The sequence below is a fragment of the Anolis carolinensis genome, chromosome 2 (genome assembly GCF_035594765.1).
Source record: "Anolis carolinensis isolate JA03-04 chromosome 2, rAnoCar3.1.pri, whole genome shotgun sequence".
Taxonomy (NCBI): domain Eukaryota; kingdom Metazoa; phylum Chordata; class Lepidosauria; order Squamata; family Dactyloidae; genus Anolis; species Anolis carolinensis.
In genome coordinates, this window is record NC_085842.1 from 136,161,265 (window position 1) to 136,184,729 (window position 23,465).

A 23,465-nucleotide genomic window follows, 5' to 3' on the forward strand; every position below is an offset into this window, starting at 1 on the left:
GCATCAAGTTGCAAGGGTGAATGAACCTGGCGCCAAGTGCCACAAAGAGTTCTTCTGTGACTTTCCCCCATCCCCAGTGGAGTTTGTTCTTACTTTCAGCTACAAGTCATCCACTAATGAGCGATCAATGAGCCCTCAGTGTTTGAACTGTTCTATCGAACTCAGTCAGGTCTTTGCGGGAAATATGCCAGCTGGGATAAAGGTAAGTAACAATACCAGATAGCAGAAGCTGCAGAACAGAAGGATAAATTTGTCTTACGAATCAAATATCTTTAAGACAACTGAAGACAAAGATAGTAAAATAAATGTTACATGTTACAAGCAGGTTTTCAAATGGCTTAAGGGATATAGTCCCGTGATCCTAATTAGTCAAGGAAAAGAAAGCTGTGCCTTTTGACTTGTTGGGAGTTCAACTAGGGCAATGGTTCTCAACCTGGGGTCCCCAGATATTTTTGGTCTTCAACTCTCAGAAATCCTAACAGATGGTAAACTGGCTAAGATTTCTGGGAATTGTAGGCCAAAAACATCTGGGGACCCCAGGATGAGAACCACTGAACGAGGGAGTCCCAAGTAGAATGCAAAATGGGGCTCCCTTCCTCGTTCCTTTCCACAAACATATTTTAACTCAGGATGTTATCTCTAAAAAATTGGATCACCAACCTACCCAAGGGACAAAATGCTATTTCAACCTGGTCTATTTATACACTGTGGTTCTTGAAAACTGTCCTAAACTTTGAGTAAGTAAAATAGGCTATTGCTAAACTGCTCCAAACTTTGGTGATATTCATGCTCTTCATGGTGGCTTCTCCTCCTCCTCCCCTCTTCTTCTCTCATCTTCTTTTTCCTCTTCTTCTGTTTATGTATACCCCGCTTTTTTCACTCCACAAAAAGGAGTCAAAGCTGCTAAATAAAGTGACTTAAAGAAATTGCATGCCAGGACTTCTATTTTTCTTCCAGCAGTGCATAAAATAACCCATCAGTTTATAAGCCAGTTCAATACCTTTTTCCTGTCTGTAACTGGCATTCAACAAGTACAGAAAATTCACGTGGGCCTTTTCAAAATTCTATCAATGTACTTAAAACAGTGCCACATAAGTATTGATCAGATATTTAGGGAAGAATACTCAGGAAGAAAGGCTTTCAAAGGCATACTTTTGAATCTCCAATTGGTAAACTAATGAAGCAAGTAATTGAAGAGGAAATCCATATAAAGATCCCAGAGTTGTTTGCAATGTAATTCATTCTCTTGAAAACAATTTCATCCAGGCTTCCACTGGGCATTTTTCAGATAATCCAATGGACTACATGATTCCCTAAGCAAATTCTATGAAGAATATTAATTTGTCTGTAGAGAAGCGGGGACCAAACCCATGCTGAAATGAACCAATTAGCCTCAAAGGTGCTGATATGCCCTTCTTCACTCCTACCTCTCTTTTTATGTAGTGACTGATTAATGTAGGTATCTCTTTAGAAAATATCAGAGGTAATATCTAATGATTAGCTGCCTAATCCCTTTAAAATGGATCTAAATGTGTGGCTCCCTCTTTACTTTCCTGCTAAAGCAAGCCTGAGGTAAGTAACAAACTGTTCATTACTGTTCTCTTGGCTTCACTCTCTTGAACCTAATCTCATTGATTTCAATGCGCCCTTAGAAAAACAGGAAAAGAAAGCAGCAGCTGCTTAAAAACTGGAGGCTAGTTTTAACGGTTTGCATGGAAAACATCAGTTAGAAACAGTGCCCTGGAAAACAGAAAAATTCCCCATGTACCCACTATCTCAGAAATAAACGTGCAGGTATTACACACTCAACAATGATGTAAGAAATCAAACAAGCCATACATTGTGTTTCTAAGAGTTTATAAATACTAGCATAAAGCATAGGTCTTCATAGACAGCTGGAAAAAAAGAGTAGGAAAGCCATGGATCCACGGGCGATGAGTTCAAGCAGATGTGTCAAATAGTTTCTCAATCATCTCACCCACCTGCTCCACTCTGTATTTAATGTACTTCTCAGGGTTCTTGGTGAAGGGCACATTACCATATCTGCCAAGGCAAAAGGAAAGGAAATATTGTGTGATAAGCATAGAGGAGACTTCTTATGACTTAGTACCCCCTTTCCTTCCTACCAGCATCACAACCACCATTATTTATACCAACAGCAACATCAGAATTCCAAGGACCAGCCATTATGTAGCCCAAACTGCAGCAGGTGGTCTCATAGACTAGGGAGAATCTTTATGTTTGTTGAGGAAGAGGGGAAAATCTCAAGTGTGATTCCTATCTGCAAAACAGTCCAGTGGGGACTTAATAGGTACAGAGGCCTGGCTTGAGGGGATCTGCAGGAAAAACAATAAGAGGGAGGAATGGGGTGGAATGGCTGACATATTTTGATACAGGTCCCAACTGTACAATATCATCTATTCCTATTCAGTCATTTTATCTACCCAAAGGCTACGCAACCAGATTATGCTTACCATCAAAACCTGGAAGATCAGTTTGATGTGTGCTAGATTATAGCCACACTATGCAAATTTTGTGCACAAAAGTCTGCTTTATCAACTCACCTCAAGGGCAAAGATTACCAGCTAACACACTACATACACAAAGAAGAAATCTGAGTCCAGGGAGACATCTTTCAAAGCCTTTTCTGCACACTTTCTGGACAGAGAAGGGGGTATTTTGAGGATTAGTGCTCACCTGCTTAGGAAGGCAGCGTAGGCCTCTTGCACAATGGTCTTTTGGGCCTGCCGGATTTTGTCCCTCTGTTCTGTGTCAGGGATAGCCCAAGCCTTCTGGATTTTGCACAGCTCCTCCAGGCCATCGTTAAAACCCTTTTCCACAGGGAAAATTATGTACACACTTGGAGCAGAATATAAAGGGAAAACAAGAATGGAAAGAGTTCCAAGATACAAGCTAGAAGATTTGCCTGATTTTTGGCTTACTTACCTTAAAGCGTTCCTTGATCACCTGCCTCTCCTTATCCTTGAGCTGTGAAGGAATAAGAAAAAAGAGGAGCTCTTCTGTTTATGTCTTCTCCTCAGATAATATTGCTATCCATGAAAAGAGCTGGGAATTTATTTATTAATTTATACTCCACTTTATCTCCCCCGAAGGCGAACTCTGGCTCTACACTTGATAGACTCCCAAGCCCCTGAATTGCTCACCTTTAGCAGTGTTGGTTAGGAATGCCGGGAGTCACAAACATACACCATCTGAAGGGCAACAGTTGCCCTTGTGTGATTTAGGAAGGATTAGTCCTGAGAAAGTGTTCCACGTTCCTGGGAAACCTATTCAGGTCATATTCTCCAGAACTGTCATTCAAGGAACATTAGCAACACAGTGCATGCATAGAGGGAGCATTGATCTTTTTTCAGAGCAGAAAGGTCAGCAGCCCTCCCTCTACCAGTTATTTGGCCACTGGAGAAAAGTGTCCAGTGGTGTCAGTGATCATCAGATTGGTGGGGAGAGAGTTGGTAGGACCACTGTGTTGTGGGAATGGGTTAATGCTCTTCCTCCATGCACTACATACCAGAACTTGCTTGCATGGCAATCCCCAATAACACGTGAAGGTTTTAAAGCAATACAATCATCCCCACATATCCACAGATTCTGCATCCATGGATTACACCTTCCATGGCCTGAAAATCTCACAACAACAATATGCAAAAAACAAAGCTTGATTTTGCCATTTTATATAAGGGATTCTGATGTTTTAATAAGCCATTGAATATAAAGGGACTAATGCTGCCATGGATTTGGTATGTCCTGGAATCAGACAGCGTTGGATACCAAGGGCCCACAATATATGAATTGAATGTTGCATGTATTTTGTCCCAAACCATTTTTTTTGTGTGGGATGGTTAGTGGGGGAGATAATATGCATTAGAATTTCCTAACAGAAATGTTCTCACCTTGACTCCAGGTTGGAAGACAGGCAAATTTTTGTCTGTGATGTAGTCTGTTACTTTTAACCAACTGAAAAAGAAATGAAGAAGGGTAATCAAAGCAAGCAAGGCTTCCATTGGTTATCACAAGAAAAATGAACATTCAGGTAATATATCTCTGATTAAAATGTTCGTTTGGGGAATCTCTAAGTCTTTCAGTATAACTCTATGGTTGACTTCCTCCAGTTATGATGGAGAACCTAAGGATTTCTAGAGAGAACACCACTTTAGGAATCTCTAGATCTTCCAATGTGATTCTATAGTGAACTTTTAGTGCAAGTTGAACATACAGTTTCGCTGGAAAACCTAAAAATTCCTAGATAAAACAATAGCAATTTCTTTATTTGTAATTTTTCACTTTCAGGGGGGTTCCAGCAAAGACGGAAGATGACAGTAGTAACATTATAGATCTGGCACACAACCCCACAGTTGAGATTTGGATTGTGCTTCTTAAGAGACATGAAAATCACATTCCAGCTCACTTCTAGACTGCACATACAAAGGGTGTATCTTAATGTGCATTTATGCATATATCCCATCCATTTTTATCTAAACATCCAAGAGCACATAGCTCACATTTCTTTCCATTTTCATTGAAAGACTTTACCCTCTGAAAATACCTCAAGTCAGACATGGGTAACATGTAGCCTGCTGTTTCTTACCAACCTGCAATTCCCATGAGCCTTAGGCAACATGACAAGTAATGGTAGCTCAATGACATAACATGGGGTGGCCAGATCTGGCAGGTGGGACTTGCAATCCAATAACACCTGGAGGGCTAAATGTTGTCCTACTCTGCCTTGGGCAATAGCAATGGCAGTCTTTAAAAAGGGCAGTCTGTACTTGAGAATGCAAACTGTAGAAACAAAATGAGCTGCTCACATCATACCTAGAATCCAACTGTGAAGGGAGGAACTGATTGTACTTATTGCTGCCAGGTAGTCATAGCTCAAGGAATGCTGCAAAGTGCAGGAAGCTTGGGGCATTTGGAGGAGAAAGGATAAAAAACTGAGGTCTATCTCTGGCAGAAGGCAGGTGTGGTAAAGATTGTACAGAGAACGGCTCCAACAGTGTTACGTCAGTCAGCTGGGGAAAAACTGAACAAGGATTTGGGAGATGTGAGCAATTAAATAGTTCAGGGTTCAATGTCAGATCTAATAAGCTTCTGTTAAGTTTTGATAAAGATTTTGGTCATACTTATCACAGTAAACCCACTGAGCAAGGCATACACTGGCTATGGAGGGATCATTTGGGGTGCATCTACAATGCAGAATTAATGCAGTATGGCATCACTTTAATTACCATGATTCAATATTATGGAATCATGGGAGATGTAGTCTGGTGAGGCACAGCACTCTTTGGCAGAGAAGGGTAAAAACTTTGTAAAACTAAAGCATTGAGTCATGGCAAATAAAGTGGTTTCAAACTGCATTAATTCAACAGTGTATAGATGCACCCCTTGACACCCAGGTTCCTTTTCCAGGGAGGGATCTTGAAGGGAAAGGAAGCAAGATGAGTGTCAAGAGCTAAAGGTTTGGAACTCTGGGCTCTGCCTGGAGAGGAGATTTTTCACACAATCAATGCTAATCATTTTACTGAAAGAGAATTTTCAAGAGGGAAAAGTGTCTTCTTCCATTTTCATCATGCTTTGCTGTAAAACCTCTCCGTGCAGTCATTAAATTTAGATGCTAGTGTTCTAGTGGGAAATGACCAGATGGGTTCTTCTGACCTGCGCTGGTAAGTTAAAATCTGCTGCTTAATGTGTTCTCTGTAAGATCTTTCTGGTGTCTTGTGTGTCACAGCCACCAACTGGATTAATTCAGACCTAAAACAAAAGAAAGAGACTACTAAATGTTCAGTGAGCTTCTAAAGTGGAATCAGCTTTCAGCTTAGAGTACAATTTGCATTTTCACACGATGCATAGCAATGTCTTGATTGTCTTATAGTTTTAATGGAGACACAGGCCCACAAATTTTGAGGCTATAAGTGGCTGCCATTTTAAGGAAAAGGAAAACAAATCACAATATGGATTTCTAGCAAAGAGGCTCTAATGCTGCACAACAGTTGTTTGGGGTGTAAAAAGAAAAGGCTCTGTGTCTGTATATAAAGATTTGAGCACATGAATCAGAAGCGTGGTAAACCCAGTTAAATGGGATCCTAGCACCAAAATTACAACTAAATGCTCTCTGGCATTATTCATGTCCCTCCGTTTGTACTTGGGTCACGAAAAGTCCTACATTTTTATCTGATAGCACTAAATTTTGGCCTCTTGGGGTACACAATAATATGAAGAAACATAAACTTTTCTTTATTACCACGTGCCTGGTAACAAGAATACGGAATCTGATATATTTATAGAAAAACAAAAACCCTAAAGGAGAATTTTTTCACTTAAACTCTAAAAGGATTTTGAGTGACTGCCCTTGGAAGACAGAATGAAACCTTTATTCCTGTATTTACTGGGAAGTGCTCTCCAGAAGCAGAGTGTCTTCAATGGCAAGATAAAAGGGCCTGATGCAATCAGAAACCTCTTGCTTTGCTTTTATTTTATTTGCCATAGCCTTATGCAAGATGATGCTTACATTACAAATGGCAGACTTCAAAGGTCTCTTTTTGAAAGGGAATATGAGAAGAGCAGACAAACTGGAGTAAAAAAACCTGCTTCGCAGAAACATTTGCAGAAGCTTATATGAACATAATATACTGCCAGAAATTCCAGCATGCATTGAGAACATGAAGAGACATTAATGTACTTACTTTTCAAGGGACTTGAGGATGTAGTTGTAATTGTTATGCAGAAAGATGGCACTTAAAGCTGGGTCCTCATAAACTTTGGCTTTACTGAGAAGGTTTAGTTGCAAGTTGCCCAGAACTTTGCCTTAACAAGAAAGAATGCATGAATAGAAGTGAGAACATCATGAAGATCCCAGGTTTGACAAAGATATTAGGACTGTATACGGTCGGTCTATACTGCTCAGGATAAATTTCAATTCATTTTATATATTACAGCTCAAAAAAGACAATTCTTAAAAGAATTCTGATAAACAGTTTCTCAAATGGAAGACAACACTTAATGAACAAAAGCTCTTTGAAAAAATATTTTTCTCTTCCTTGATACATTTCATGAACAAGAGAGAAAATATTAGGATTTAAACAGTAGTTGTCACTGTGATTTGCCATTCAACAAGAAAACTGGATCAAGCTGTCATGCAAATATTGGAGGTTTAGGATTGCAGTTTGTGAAAAGGAACAGCTATTAGTCTGAAAAAGATTACTCACAGATGTAGGTGCTGAGAAGCCTTCTATTGAATTCAGAACTGTAGCTACTGGCTGAAGAGCTAGTCTCTGAAAGTAAATGAACATTAAATCAGTGACAGTATGCCATTATGATAGTTTTTATATGGCTATTTTATTTCTACATAAGAAATGCTTTGATACTATTGAGGTTAACAAAACTACTTGATCTTGGACTTACTATGTAAGAGCAAGATAACACCTTTGCTTAGCACTAGGGCAGAAGCATATACATTTGAGTCCCCAGATGTTGCTGGGTTTCAAACCTGGAATCCAGCAAGGCAAATAATCAGGGATTCTAAGAGCAACATCTGGGTGCCATGCTTGGAAACAAATGCACTGTTAATTCACAGAAAGTGACCCACGCTCCAACCACTAAAGCAGTTTTAATATCAAAAATTCTCATCCAAACAAGAATAAAAACAAATGTTTTTGAGATCACAGAAAATGGACGATGTTATTATATCAATAATAGCACAGTTAATAATTTGATCTATGAATATCATATACCACCTTCTCAGCTATAATATATAGTTCATATGGTCTGAAGTGAATTCCTATGTCTTTAAAGATAGCAGATGAATACTCTGAATAGCAGGTCTTAAGACTACAACACACATTATGTCTGAGGACAACAACTGAGTGTCACTGAATTGCTTGAACTCTGAAGCAGATTGTCCTGAGAGCAGAAGATGAGGAGCAGAATCACTCACTCTTGTGGTGCAAATGGAGCCATGCTTCTCTGAGACACCATATGAATGCAGTTTTCCAAAATGGGCGTACAGTAAATTGCTTTACTTACAGTTACGGTTAGGTCTGACCATGTTATGAATAAATCTCACTAAGTTACTTATTAGTTATGAGACAGATTGTCCTAAAAACTGAGACTATCTGTTGAGAGTTTCTTAATCTCTACAAGATTTATTTGCTCTAACTCAAGCACAAGTCAGAAAGAGCTGCTAGACAAAACCTTGTCTTTTTCCTTTGTGAAGGAAAACACATACCCAGAGAACAAACACAAAAGAATTGACTGATTAATCAAAAAGGCCCGAACAACCCTTCCACTAGCTTCAAACTTCTGAAAATCTTTGCAAGGCTGGAGGTATTTTTGTATGTTATTTGTGCAAAAATTCTCAATAGTGTAAAATCTCTTCAGAGACAGATAAAAATAAACCCCAACATCATACAGGTGACAAGAAAAAACATGTGCTTTCTCACTTATATGTGAGAATAGGGCAGGAAAAGATTTATAGTCCTAGTACAAACTGATTCAGGCAAGTATGATGAAATAGGAATCGAGGGTTCTTGTCAGCTACATTTTATGTTATCTGAGGTTTTCTCTAGTTACCTTCTAATTGTGGAGTTTGTTTCCAAAAGATACCAATCCAAAAAAAATTGAAACATGAGTTTATAGGCAAGATTAGTGTAGGCACATCCTGATATATATCAGTAAGGAGTAAGGAGTATCAGTAAAAACATTTTAGGCAACACTCTAACACAATCACCTGTTGAAGAATTGTAAACATCTTCAGGAGGCACCCATGGGAGAAAGCATACTTTATGTACAAGCACCATAACAGGCTAACTATTGCCAGCATCATCATCAGCTTTTAACAGGCTAACTATCGCCAGCATCATCATGCATGGGATTCAGCTATTAGATAACTGTTAGGCAAAAACTAGATATACAGAAATGGAAACAAGTTGAAAAAACCCCTTACTGAGTCTGGTCTAAACTGGGCTTATATACTGTCTCTAGCTGCTCCTGCCTTCCCATCTTTACCTATCAGGAGTGACACTTCATTGATCTTCTGTTATTGGCCACTTAGGGATTGGGACAGTCCATGTGCTCAAGATCACCCATCATCTAGTTGCAAATGAACTTTTATCACCCTTTTGTAAAAGGACATAAAGTATCAAGTCACAGAATATCTTATGGCAAGCTGCTACCAGAAGACTCATCATGTTTACTTCAACATGATTGAGGAAAAGCGCACCAATTCAATATGCTTTTGTTTTGTTTTTCTCCCTCAGCTTCTATCAAGGCCACTATTCTCAAGCTGCATCACCTAGTAATTATTTTCTACAAAGGAGAGTTTTATTTTTTATTCTGAATTAGCTTAGCTAAAGAGCCAGAATCAAACTGTAAGCTTGTACTGTTAATACTTTGTTGTCTGACACCAAGGTAATGTTTTTTCTCTCTCTGAAGCAACTGCTTTCAGCTATTTCTTTTCTTTCTTCTAAAAGTTCTAGGCTATAAATATATACAAAGTACATCCCATAACAATGAACATTAGAGGGGATCAGGAGAAGGCTTTGAATTTACGAAGGCATAGGCAGTCACATTCAGGAAGGTATCTACCTAATTTCATGATCTGAGAACACTTTGACAATTTCTTCCTGAGCTGGGTCATGCTCAAGTGTTTTGAAAGAATTAAACACTCCTGAATCAACCATATTGGTGGATACCTGTCCATGCATTTTTAAATGGAATTTCTGGCCCAAAATGAAATGAACAAGTATGTCTCATAACCCTGAAATTAATGGCTTCCCATACAGAACAGCATCTTAAACACTAGAAGGAGAAATTTTCTTATTAGATATCTCCTTTCAAGTACAAAGAAGACTCAAGCACATTAATCATGGTAGAGATTGCATGCCCCGTAATCTTGACAACCATTTTTATTAACAAATTCTCATGAGTGTATATGTAATTCCATATAGAAGTACAGGAGAGATAATAAATTCTTTCTTTATACACTATTTTCCCACTGAAAGCCCTATCCCCATAACAGTTTCTTTTATCTTGCAAAGCTCGTAAAAGAAAACATGCAATGCCCCCCCCCCCCCTCGCTTTCAGGAGCAAAACAACTTAGATTCATTCATTTTGGAACAGAAACATTTTAGGCTAATAAAAGTTAAGTGCCAGGCATCTTTTCCTTTTCAAAACCACAGTTACTTTCTAAGGTCTCATCTATACAGACTATTTAGTGCAATTTCAAATGGGTATTAAATAAAGTGGTTTTGCTATGCAAATGACTACATGGGCATTCCTGGAACCTTTGAGGCCTCGATGGCATTTGCACAAACCACAGAACATTAATGCACATTAAGGGCTTTCTTTTGTTCAGTTCTGTAAGAGTTTGTTGTCTGGCGGGCACAGTTTGAAGCTAGCTTCAAACTGCATTGAATGGTCAATAGCAGATGGAGCCTCAGACAAGATTATTGCTTGGGCATTATTGCATGTATGTAGCTTGATATAGTTTGTTCTAGAGAGGGTAATTCTTTAAAACAAGAATGGGTGCGTGGGCTATTATCACCACCAAGATCCATAGATAGCTTTTTTTCTCCATTATGAACTTTTAGGGCCCTTCCACACAGTCATATAACCCAGAATATCAAGACAGAAAATCCCACAATATCTGCTTTGAACTGGGTTATCTGAGTTCACACTGCCATATATCCCAGTTCAAAGCAGAAAATGTGGGGTTTTATTCAGCTGTGTAGAAGGGGCCTTAGTCGCAATGAAAGTAAGTTGTTGCCAAAACATGTCAATGTTAGGTTTAAAAAAACAACCATAGCTACTATCATTGATACATGGAAATATTCAGATAATTCAGACAGTCAGGTTTCTATTAAGTACAGTAATGACAGATTAAAAACATGTAACCAAGTGCAAATGCACCTGGGTATCAGAATTGTTGCTGCTGCTTACCTCTGGGATCTAAAGGAATATTGTATGTGTCCCCAAGAACTATTAAATTTGAGGCAAAGTAGAGATAAAAGGATAGGGAAGAAAGAGAGAGAGAAAGAAATGCAAGGTGCAAAAAGACAGGTTAGAGACACCCATACCTTCAAGAACAAAGCAGAAGATACCAACACAGAGTATTATGGGTTCAGCAGACAAGAGGCACTCCCTTTAAGACAGTCCAGATTTATATATGTCTCCTCATAAATTTATCCCATTGAGTTTATCCCATTGAAGTATGTATGGCCAATTGTACATACCCACACTCATTGAACGAATGCAATCACTATAACCCCAGACAAAAATGGAGGTGTATGAGGCAGAATGCTTCTTTGTTGCCTCCACTAGAATAATAGGGTTGGAAGAGACTGTCCAGGGCTGTCCAGTCCAATTCCCCTACACACAGAAATGAAGCAACAGAAACTGAGGAGACCCCTTTGGTCAGTAAAAGAGCTTGCTCCATAACTGTCTTCACCCATAACCAATTTTAGCAGGCAAAAGACGAATGAGGAAGGGAGGCTGAAAAGTCAGCAGCGGAAACAGATCACAATTCAGGCAGAATTTAAAGACAAATAGCGGGAGGACATGCAAGACGCAGCTGGCACAATTCAATCATCTTAGCATGGGTCAGGATGAACAAATTAGAGCTCCTTCAATGATCATAATCCCCAAGATGTATTTTTAGCAACATCAATACAAAATATCTGACTTACAATTATAACCACTGCTACACCATCTAGAATATTAAAAGCATGCATTGACCACCAGAATACGTTTGGACCCTGATTCAGAGATTTGTGAACCTGGGTTGTGGCACAGAAACCCAAAGGCACCTCACTGTCAGTGGAAAAGAAAGAATGCTAAAGTATTTCTCCTTCTTTGCGAGAAATGAATTAAATTTCCAGGCAGAACAGCTCTTTATGAGAGGGCTATATCTGACATGTTTCAGACAAAGCCCACTGGAAGAGGGCTTCTGCTGTGCCTGTTAAAGGTTTTTTTAACACATCTACCAGCAATTTAATTGTGTTCATAAAGTTATTTTGTGCAAATGAAAGAATCTGAATTTCTAGTTATCTCTTCTTAGGGAATCAAAACTGTCAGCTTTCAGATGAATAGGATTTTTCTGACAGATTATCTTTTATGATTGGAGGATACATACAGACATCTTATCCACTTAGATTTCTTGTGGACCAGTATTCTGAAAAATATATATCTAAGAATACAGACACTGAGCATTCAGTAAAAAAAACAACCCAAAAAACCCCCCACAAACCTCTTCCCATACTAAATGTTCCAGGCTTGTGATGTGAAGTCGGAAGTACACAAACCAACAATGGATATGCAAAATCAACCCAGTAGCTTCTCATTCTGCCAGAAAACTCTCTGGGTTTCAAAAATTCATACCCACTTTCATCAAAGGAAACTGGCACAAAATCAAATGATTATTCCATATCATCACTACAAGTGGATCATGAAGCTAGTTAACAGCCCATTCATGTGATAACAATCTCTTGAGAACTGTCCTCTCATTGACAACTGCTGCTCTTTAATAGTGAAAGGAACCATCTGTCTCTGTCCGTAAGTTTCAAAGACCACAGACATCAGAGCACACTTACAGGTTGATAAAAACACCAGAGACAGGCATCCCTTTGGGATTTCTTATAACTCCATAGTTGCCTCTGGCTTTTTTTTCTCTGGCAGCTCAGACTCAGTAGCTAAACCCTTGCTAAGAAGGTTTTATGGCAAAGCAAGTAGAGGAAATGACTTGATCAGTGGGAAGAATGTGTGCTTGCATCAAAGGAGCCCCCTCCAACTACCTTGGGATGCCAACATGGCACCAGCTGTTTCTTGAAAATCCAGCAACTGCTGCAAGAAGAGAATGGCCTGTGAAGAAAATGGAGAGGGGAGTTGCTGCTGTTATTGTTTTTAAATCCACTGGCTATTTCCCATTTTGTGAAATGGAATATTCTGTATGCAATGATTACAAAAGAATATAGTTGACTTGAGAAAACATAAAACATAGCAATCTCAAAGGTGATATTAGAATAATTATATGAACAACAACAAAAATGCAGCCTTCTAGGAGTGCAATCATGAATGCCTCACAGCTTAGGAAATTACACATGACCAACCCCCCCCCCCCCAGCTCAATTAAATGTTTTATATTAATCCTTGATCATCAAGGAACAAGCCAATCGCTCCCCTCAGCTGAAGTGTAAGGCTCAGGAGTAAGCCATGCTTAAGCCCCAACAGATTGATACTACTCATTTCTGATTTCACTTCCAGGAAAATGTCAAGTTCAAATCTTCACTTGGCAGCCGGCACTTAAAATACTCAGTAATTGAGATGCTGTGTTTCTGAGCCTTCTGGCTCAAGCTGTGCCTACCCTTCTAAATTTCCAAACTGGCAAACACTATCCCTGTTGAAGGCTTATAACTGCATGATAAGCCTAGCAAAAGGGGAGGGAAGTGCAAAGACAAGTTATGCCAGGACCAGACAGGAACCATGGTTATCTTTAGTCAAATCTGGAATTGGAAAATGTATTCTCCACCTAAGGACCTCAAGAACACCTACTGGAGTTGAAGGACTGCACTGCAAAATTTGTAATTATAGCACACTGAACGGATGGTTTTGATAAATAGGCAAGGCTCCTAATACTCACACCATAAGGTGACTAATAATCCCACACTTTGTTCACATTTAAAACAAAGTGAATACAAAAATAAAAAACCCAATTTAATAATAATAATAATAATAATAATAATAATAATAATAATAATAATAATAATAGGGCTGTTGTATGTCTTCCAGGCTGTATGGCCATGTTCTAGAAGTATTCTCTCCTGACGTTTCGCCCACATCTATGGCAGGCATCCTCAGAGGTTGTGAGGTATGGAGAAACTAAGCAAGGAAGGTTTATATAAACCTTCCTTGCTTAGTTTCTCCATACCTCACAATCTCTGAGGATGCCTGCCATAGATGTGGGCGAAACGTCAGGAGAGAGTACTTCTAGAACATGGCCATTCAGCCTGGAAGACATACAACAGCCCTGTGATCCCGGCCGTGAAAGCCTTTGACAACACAATAATAATAATAATAATAATAATAATAATAATAATAATAATAATCCAACTTGTGTCTGAAATCCTGGAGAATGCTTTGACAAGTGTTCCCTAGTTCTCTATGACTGTTGCATAATCAGGAGAAAGCTCCTTTCTCTTGTGAGTCACACAGGTGAGCATTTCTGGCTTTAACTCACTGGCTATAAAATGCTTAAAAGGGAATGAAAATTCCTTGTGACACCAGTCTCCTATAACACTTCCCAGATTTAGAAGGCACCCATATGTTCAGAACTGTAGGGCCTGGAGAATGTAAAGGTGGCCACTCCTATTCTGGCAGTTCTTTATTCGGCAGCATTTTCCCTTCCCAGACAACATAGGGGTCAGAGGAAGAAACAGACCCTATCTACTGCCATTATGATGCAATTGAACTGGATTATGCAGCTGTGTAGTCTGCTATAATCCAGTTCAATGCAGTTCATTCTGCATTGCATGAATCTACACCGACCATATATTGCAGTTCAAATTGTATTATTTGGCAGTGTCGATGGGATCATACTGTATTTTCTATTCTGTCTCAACAGAATACAGCTAACAGAATATTTACAGAAGACCCCAGGCTGTACACAGCATTAAAGATGAGAGAAAAATTCCAGAGAAGAATTTATATTCATGATGGTTAATCTCAATTTATGTCCTTAATCCAAGACCCTGATGATAAAAGGAGCTCAAATTTAATCTGTAAATAAATAAATAAATAAATAAATAAATACTTTATTTATACCCCGCCACCATCTCCCCAACGGGGACTCGGGGCGGCTAACATGGGGCCATGCCCAGAGCAATACAATATAATAAAATATAAAAACAGCATATCATAGCACAATTAAAAGTAATACAATAGATGATAATAGACATTACATCAAGAAATCAAAAAAACAGTAAAACAAGGGCAGGCCGCACGAACACAAAGATAAAAACCCAGAGTGAGAGGGACAGAGGGGTACTCCACTGTGGACAGGGACATATGAAAGTGGGACAGTCTAGAGGATAGATGTTCAGTTATAGTTTCTCCTATTTCAACAAGACTATTTTCTTTATGTCATAAAGAAAAACAAAAGGTAGCAATGAAACCACTGGATTTGTTTTACCAAATGACGTTCTGAATTGGTTTCACATACATTGCTGGTGAGTTCATGGACTGTCCCATCTTTTGGCATATTATACTCCTTGTCAGGATTGTTCTAGGAAGGAAAAAACAGATAGATTTAATGGTTAAAAATGAATGCAGTTGAAAATTATCCTCATGTTATTATTTGTCTCTGAATCAAGAGTATTTCTCAAACCCTAAAGGCCAAGCACACCATCTACTGGCAACTGCAGAAACTTACATGAACAAAAATATTTCAAAGAAATTTCCAAAAGAACTGTTAAGTATTTAAAGAACATTCTGTGGACTTTTCCATGTGGCTGGTTAGCCTGCCTGCTAAAAGACATGATTAAATGCATTTGGATGGAAACACATTCTAAACTTGGGTCAATTCCCTTCTTAATCTTCACAGAGATAACTTCCACGAATCTACATGACTTTTAAAATTAATGAAATTAATGGGATATTTTCAGAAGTCTGTGGAACTAATCACAGTAGCTAAAGAGATACAACAGATACCTTAATGTTGTCTGCAAAGTCCTCCAGAGCCTTGGCTCCTGTGGTCTCCATCGAAGTTATGAGGCTTGGCAGCTTGTTTTTGGTGCTGGCTGCAGTGCCCTGAAATATCCAGCACAATACATGAGATGATCAAGACCAAAGGAAGTTTGGAAAAGGGTAAATGGCTATTATCATCCACTGAATAGAATATCTCACCTGAGCTAAAGTTAGGAAAGCCACACAAGTTTTGTTAGCAGCAAGTACGAACTAGGTACTCCTTGACAATTTGATTTAAGGTCATTCACCAAGAAGTTACAGAATGTGGAAGTTAACAAGTTATGTGCAATACAGTCATTTGGAAGGAGGTTTCCACTTTTTTATTTTTACAAGGATGGGATGCCTTGAAGATTTAAACAAAGCTTCACTTGAAACATAATGTGGCAACAACCTCACTTTTGAAAATGTAAGGATTAACAGCTTTTAGTTACTTTCAAAGTGAGTTTTTGAGGGTCTTAACTATGAGATTTTGCAGCTTTTATGCCTCTCTCATTAATCCCAAGCCTTTTGTAAGAAAAAAACAATTAAAAAGGAACACAATGAACTGCCTTCTAGCACTGTAGCGTGCAACAAAAATGAATTACTTTTCTTTATATAATGCTGTAAGAAGTAACATGGATACATCCCATTTCTAAAGTAACCCTCCAAGCTTTGGGAACTCATAATCTCCACATTCCATATTTAACTAGATACTATAAATTTGATGTTTATAACCATGGATTAAACAAAGCCACAGGAATGCCAGAATGCAAGATCCAGCCAAGCTGTCCCATTTTCAGCTGTAACGAAACCGGCAGTTAACTCATCTGCCATGACAGTTACCAGACTTCAGAAATTGTTGTTTGCTCAACTGGCCTATAAAATGAACAGACACTAGATATGTTTTCATACTGGTCTGAGGTTATACTTTTATCATGTGTGCTGCTCTGTTTTCTGCCTGAGCTGGAAGAATAAGCTTGTACACTGATGTTTTTCAGTCTTGCTACTTGGGAGCCTCAGACAACTCCCATTAATGTTTGACTTGACATTTTTTTACCAAATATCAAGGAGCTCTCTTAGTAAACAGCTATTCTTGTCCTGTATCTAATCCTACCTTATTCATTTTCCATGTGAAATGTACCCTAAGCAGGATGGAGCACTGTCAAATCTTTTCGATACCTGAATTTTTAACATTCACCACAGAAGGTAACTATTAAAACTTTCTTGAACATTCAGATAGTAAAAATGCAGTTGTGCACATGTGGGGAGAGAAGGAGTATCCTTAAAATACACAACATTTTATGATGTTCATTATATAAAACCCTATACAGACAAAGTACTTCAGTTAATAAAAATGTGTTTCTAGGTATGAGTTCTTTAACAGAAAACATGACCAGAGAACCTATACAGAAAAGAGATGAACATATTCCTACATCATAAAAGGAAGAGCAAAATTTTTATCCAAAATATAACAAAATGATATAACCAGATCAGATAATATTTTCATAGATTTTTAAAAAAATCACATTTTGAACTTTCTAGAGACTATTTCAAAGCATCCAGGGATTATTTTTTTTCTTTCTTTCATCAACTTCCACTTTTCTTATGATTTCCATTTTGTCAGCCAAACTTATACATCTATGCATTTTTTAACATGCTGGATATATAGACAGTAGTGCAGGTTTATCTGCTTTGCTCTTTTCTCTCTATCTTGCTGTTCACAAAGGTCCAGTAAGAGATTCTAGAGAGATCACAAAGTGTGTGTTTCTCCCGTCCTCCCTTACCTTCATCCCAATGCAATGGAAGCTGGTGTTGTGAAAATTTTGTCAGAGGCTTTGTTAACTGTGTGGCAGTTCTGTATTGTCTGGCTTTATTATAGTTTTGCAAATGTTTTCCTTCTTGGAAAATTTGACATTTAATATTTTCAGAGGCAACCTTCTGTAAACTTGTAATAAGTGTATCTTTATAAAAAAATAACCTATATAAGGATGCCTTCTTCATATACATTTAAGTAGCAAAACAATAAGTTGAGAAAATCAGGTTGGCATGTGCCAAAGCCTGGCACCATTGCTAAAGAGTAACAAGATTATGTCCAATGGCAATTATATGCAAACATCTTTCACCAATCATAGACCAGTGTTCATTTTAGACTTATTCTGGTAGTTTCTCCGCCCCCCCCCCAAAAAAGCTTGGGGGCTGTATTATTATTATTATTATTATTATTATTATTATTATTATTATTATTATTATATGACACAGCAAACAAGATAGATATGCTGGATTTCGTATCACAAAATCACAAGTCGAACACTTCCCAAGTGTCTAGGACTGTGTGATGTATTATTATTATTATTATTAATAATAATAATAATAATAATAATAATAATCACAGCTCATAGGCTACAGGTAGCTCACACTGGACATGTGGGATCATTTTTGTATTAATACTTGTGGCTGTTTATAGGCAGCTGCCTTGAGTGACAATACTGTTTGAATTGCAACTAAATCAGAAAAACAAGAACTATTTAAAAAAAATCTATGAGCATTTAAATGACTGATTCAACCAATTCAAGATTTTAACAAGTGTTGTGCTCCTTTATAAGATCATCATCTTTGTGTGCTAATCACTTCATCAGCTGTCAAAGATATGGCTCCCAATACACCAACCTAAACTTTTGTTCATCTTCAAGCCCTTTTTGTGCTCTTCTTTGATCTTCTGTTCCACTTAATAATCTCAAGCACACATTTCCACTTCAGACTTAGTTAGCTCTCCTCCTTCACCTTGTTTCCTTTTTCCTGGGCTGCGACTTTGTTTCTACCTTCCTAGAGTTTGCAACAGCTGTCTGAAGGCGAGATCCTGACACAAATAACTGCATCTTGCACCTTCCCTATTCATGACCCGATCTTGCAACAGCACATTTTCTAGCTAACCAGCTACCTGCAAAACTTGATCAAACTCTGGCTTTGTTTGTTTCAAGTGTCTCAAGATGGGGAAGATAGTCAACACTGCTGAGTAATCATGACGCATGATGGCCTTCCGAGCTGCAGAGACAATGTTGTCACCCTCTATCATTAAGTTGTCTAAAGATTCCTGCAGGAGTAGGAGAAAAAATGGATGAGTCAACAAAGTGAACACTGGATTTTCTAAACAGCCAAAGGAAAGGATAACACTAAAATTTAGCAGAACCTGGATAAGAGAATCAAAAGTCTTCTTCTGGTGGTGTTCTGGGATAATTTCAGTCAGGAGTTGGTACTCGCTTTGGGCCAGTTTGATGAAGGCACTAACACAGTGGATGTATGCATCAATTTCCATGTCCAACATGTCATCTCTCCCTGTGGGATTGCATGTGCACACAAGGTGTCAGTTTCATATAGCGACATTACATATACACACACCTGTTGAGTTTATGCAGCGTGTAAGTGCTTCTACTTACAATGTCTTCATAAAATCCAACATTTTGCCTCATGCCCTCCTGTAGGGCAAAAACGTCATCTTTGTGTGCAATATGGGTAAAATGGGATTCATAGTTCAGCTATACATGGGTTGACTAAATCTCACCAAATACAGAAAAAGCACTAATGAGGTATCTTCCATACTTATGTGGAATCATGGAAGGGAAGATAAAATGTGAATACAGCACATGCACCTTCTTCAATTAGTGCAAAAATATTTACTATAAATTAACTCCTGCCTTCTTTTAACAAAATTTATATTAAAAGGTTTAATTCTTGGTTTGGCATATGGGAATTAATTCACTATTAAAGTGTGTTAAAATATTTATTTAATAAAATGGATATATTAATTGAAACATCTAAGTTGTCTCATCATTTAGGAACTCTCTACAATAGATCATTTAAGGTCTCGCTAAAAAAGGGGTGATGCCATCTGCAACACAAGATACAGGTCCAGATGGCTTTGATTTAGTAACCAACTCAACCTCCAAAATATGTGCCAACCAAGAATAAAAATAATATTTCCGCTGATAACTCAGTTGATGTCTTCAAAAATCTTTATGCTACAAGAAATTGGTACATCTCCAAAGTGTCAAAACAATTTGTCCTTCAGGTGAGACTGAGGGGAAAAGATCAAATAATTCCGATGTTCAAAACAGCATAATGAGATGTTTGATGCTCCAACAGTATTTGATTAGTCTTTGTCAGGATCATGTTTCCAAATAGCCAAAAGCTAATACAGTTTCCAACTTGACAGATCCTTTTTGATGATTTATATCATTCTTTGCTTGAGACATCAATTCCTTCATTGGGAATAATTGAATACTCATATCTATTCTATTAAAATATCTTCCTCCCTCAACTCCTATTCATTCCTTGCTGATTTCTGACCTTCTGAAAGCCATGCAACCCTCATCAATACAATCAAATGATATATTGATTGTACCACAGTACATTGTACAAATCACTGTGGATAAATCATTCCCCATATTAAATCTGCCTCAGATCTACTATTACTGTCTCCCTTATACACTTTGCACCCAGGGAAGTGTTTTCCGGCTCCAGAAAGAAACCAAATATACTGTTCTACTTCTGAAATTGGAAGCTGTCCACCCAGAAAGAGCTATGGCATCAAGCTTAGCTGTTGTACAAGACTCCAATGTTCCTGCACTATGTCTTGGTTTAAGGGGCATCTAGCTTTAACTGGTGGTGAAACTGAAGACTGAGGACTTGAGGGGCACATTTCTTCAGCACAATGACACTCAACATTTATGACACAGCAGTCTTGAGGTAAGGGAGAACCTTCCATTTACACCTGTAGAATGTTTCTCAAGAATCTTGCTCTATTGGAGTATTTCATAACTTCAGCTGATTGTCATATTTATAAAAAGGAGTATATTAGTCTTCTCCTGAGATACTGTTAGCTGTCTGCCATTTCTCATTGAAACTAATGTCAACAGGGCTGTCTACTATGATATGGGAAAGATGTGATGTCTTCTTATTGTTGTGTGCCCTCAAGTCACTTCTGACTTATGGCAACCCTAAGACTTGGCCATCATGCACTCTCATCATTAGGATACACAGAGGGTATAGTTTTCCACTCAGCAGAAGTACAATCAGGTTGGAAAAGGATTGCTCACAAATATTATTATTATATGGTAGGCGTTGAAGATGCCAGGCAAGATGAGGATAAAAGGATTTCATTCAAGTTCTCATATTTTCCCACTCACATGTAAGAATACATAATCAACATTATATGTCATTGAGAAGATGTCCACAACCTCCTACACCCACTCTAAGGTACGGGGCTTCAGAATTTCGTATTATAGATAGTCTCATGTAAAAACACTAGGAGAACTGCTTCACCATAGTGAAGGGCAGATGATATCAAAAAGCTGTAAGTCTAGCATACCCATACCCATACCTATACCCATACCAACCCTTCTAGATAAAAGGCAGAGAACAGAACAGTCTGTGACTTGTAGGCAAGTGCCCAACACCCCGAGCCGTGCCCCCATTCCTTTGGAAGGTTGCTAAGAGAAAGAAAATACTTTAAAAAGCAATGTTAGATTAGCCAGCTTACATTTTGTTATGGTACTTACCAGCAGCCGGCCCATGCTTGTCAACCAGGGAATCGGAAAGATGCTTAACTCGTAAATCATGCTCATGACCTAGCGGGATGCCAGCGGGCGTAACAGAAGGAGTGGTTTATCCAAGACCATCACAGCACAAGTGCTTGTCATTTCAGGTTTTATTGGCTTGTCAGACATTTATAAGCATTTTCCTGGCAACCCTATCTACCACCCTTTCTTTGGAGACCATAACAGTAGTAGCAGTTTCAAACAGGATAAATACTGGACATTAAAACATGGCGGATAGTAAGGACTATATGCAACCATAATAGTTCCCTCTTAAAGGAGAAAAGAACAAGAAGAATTTAACAGTTTTAACTTGGTCGCTTTTGAAAAGGCTACTACTTTTAGAAATAAAGAGGACAAGAAAAGAGTGTAGAAGGAAAGGTCATCAAGCTACCGCTGAGATTCTGTTAGCCAATCAAACGGCACCATGGTTCTCTTAAATTCAGAAGGATCATAGGCCTTCAAAGCTATGTGTCTTCAAAATCCAATTCTGTTTTCTATACTAATGTTCAAGTGCCAGAGAAGTCAGGTTCTTCCTTGTGCAACTTGTACTATACATCAAGAGTAGAGCCAAAGACTAACAGAACCCCTGCAGAGGAAAGAAAAGCTGGTACCCAAATCAAAACCAAAGAATGAAAGTGAGAGAGGTGATTACCTTCCATAGGAATGAGGTTAGAGGCCCCCTTTTTCCCATCTAGACATTGCTGAGAATACTGTTTCAGAAGGTTCTGAGCCTTACGGATCGTGCCTGTCACCAGAGCCACAGGAAAGAGAAAGAGACCTTGGAAATGAATGAGAGAGAAACAAAACACAAAGCAGCCCTCCACCAGTGCCTCATCAAGCAAACCTAGCGTGGTAGTAGTGCTGACCAGCAATGAGAATGCTCTGTAGACACTTAGGAATGCCCAGTGGTCTGCTCTTTTTAATGTAGTCAATTGATTCCCCCTGATCAATCTTCACTGGATTTCAAATATTGCCAAAACCATTGAAACCCTCAAGTTCACATACACACTTAAAGCCTCTAGGTCAGCAAACACAAGAACTCCAGGAGTTTCATTTTAACAGAAAGGTATGATGGAGATAGGCAGATGATATTTACCTTTTCTCCCTCCCTTTTTAGAGGATGCAGGAATTAACAGTTATGATGGTCTAAAAACACTGCATAAGAGAAATCAAATATCCTAGTTGCATTGATATTGCTTTAGTTCTGTTTTGATATATAAAGGTTATATATCTTAGAGGTAATATATATTTATTAATTATAGTCCTTTTCAGTATTTAGGTTGACAGGCGATATAGAAAGTGGTACCTTCAAGTTATTTCTGGTTTATGGTGACCCTAAGGCACACCTATCACGGGATTTTCTTGCCAAGACTTGTTCAGAGGGGGCTTACCATTTCCTTCCTCTGAGGCTGAGACAGTGTGTCTTGCGCAAGGCGGGTTTCCAACGTCAAGTGGAAATTTGAGCCTTCATCTCCAGGGTCCTGGTCAAGCATTCAAACCACTGCACCGTACTAGCTCTTATGGTATAAAAAGTACCATAAGGAAATACATAATTCCATGTTTGGAATAAAGGTCAGTGTTGCACATGGCAGATGCAGCCTGAGCAAGACAAAACAACTGCAGCATGGCATGGTTTCATAAACATAACTATGGGGTAAGATCTGCTTGTTCCATGAGACTACCAATTAAAAAAAATGGAAGAGAGACATTGTTATACAACAGAACTCGCACCTGCTCCTGTCTCTGGATGCATCTACTATAGAATTAGTGCATTTTAATCCACTTTAATTACCATGGCTCAATGCTATGGATTCATGGGAGTTGTAGCTTTACCGAGTTTTTAGCTTTCTCTGCCAAACAGTGCTGGTGCTTCACCAAATTACAACTCTCATAATTCCATTTAGCTATGGCAGTTAAAGTGGTGTCAAACTGCATTAATTCTACAATGTAGATATAGTTAGGACTCTGTTTCTCTTTTTGTACTGACAACACTGAAGCTAGGCAAATTCAAACTAATTTTTAATACCATACTTATATGTGGATAATGATTTTCAGAACATTCCGTCCATTTCTTATAACAACAATAAAAATACAGAATTTCTTTAGAACAGTGGTTCTCAACATGGGGTCCCCAGATGTTTT

At 38.4% G+C, this 23,465-nt stretch overlaps 1 protein-coding gene across 17 annotated transcripts in view; it reads right to left on the reverse strand.

Moving 5' to 3' along the window:
• Positions 1 to 1,840: 1,840 nt before the first annotated feature.
• Positions 1,841 to 23,465, reverse strand: part of exoc7 (exocyst complex component 7) — a 39,122-nt gene continuing 17,497 nt past the window's right edge. For 4 of the 17 annotated variants that reach the window (XM_062970622.1, XM_062970623.1, XM_008104395.3 and 1 more), the window contains 14 exons: positions 21,285 to 21,353; positions 18,917 to 19,062; positions 18,668 to 18,820; positions 15,715 to 15,813; positions 15,227 to 15,289; positions 12,804 to 12,870; positions 10,954 to 10,992; positions 7,224 to 7,289; positions 6,702 to 6,822; positions 5,674 to 5,769; positions 3,912 to 3,975; positions 2,947 to 2,988; positions 2,698 to 2,831; positions 1,841 to 2,043 (listed from right to left, as the gene is read on the reverse strand). In XM_062970622.1, the coding sequence (XP_062826692.1) occupies positions 1,941 to 2,043; positions 2,698 to 2,831; positions 2,947 to 2,988; positions 3,912 to 3,975; positions 5,674 to 5,769; positions 6,702 to 6,822; positions 7,224 to 7,289; positions 10,954 to 10,992; positions 12,804 to 12,870; positions 15,227 to 15,289; positions 15,715 to 15,813; positions 18,668 to 18,820; positions 18,917 to 19,062; positions 21,285 to 21,353 (1,262 nt within the window). In that variant the 3' untranslated portion in view covers positions 1,841 to 1,940. Of the gene's footprint in view, positions 2,044 to 2,697; positions 2,832 to 2,946; positions 2,989 to 3,911; positions 3,976 to 5,673; positions 5,770 to 6,701; positions 6,823 to 7,223; positions 7,290 to 10,953; positions 10,993 to 12,803; positions 12,871 to 15,226; positions 15,290 to 15,714; positions 15,814 to 18,667; positions 18,821 to 18,916; positions 19,063 to 21,284; positions 21,354 to 21,975; positions 22,102 to 23,465 lie in introns of all 17 variants that reach the window. The other 13 variants (XM_062970619.1, XM_008104394.3, XM_062970620.1 and 10 more) reach the window with 9 other exon arrangements.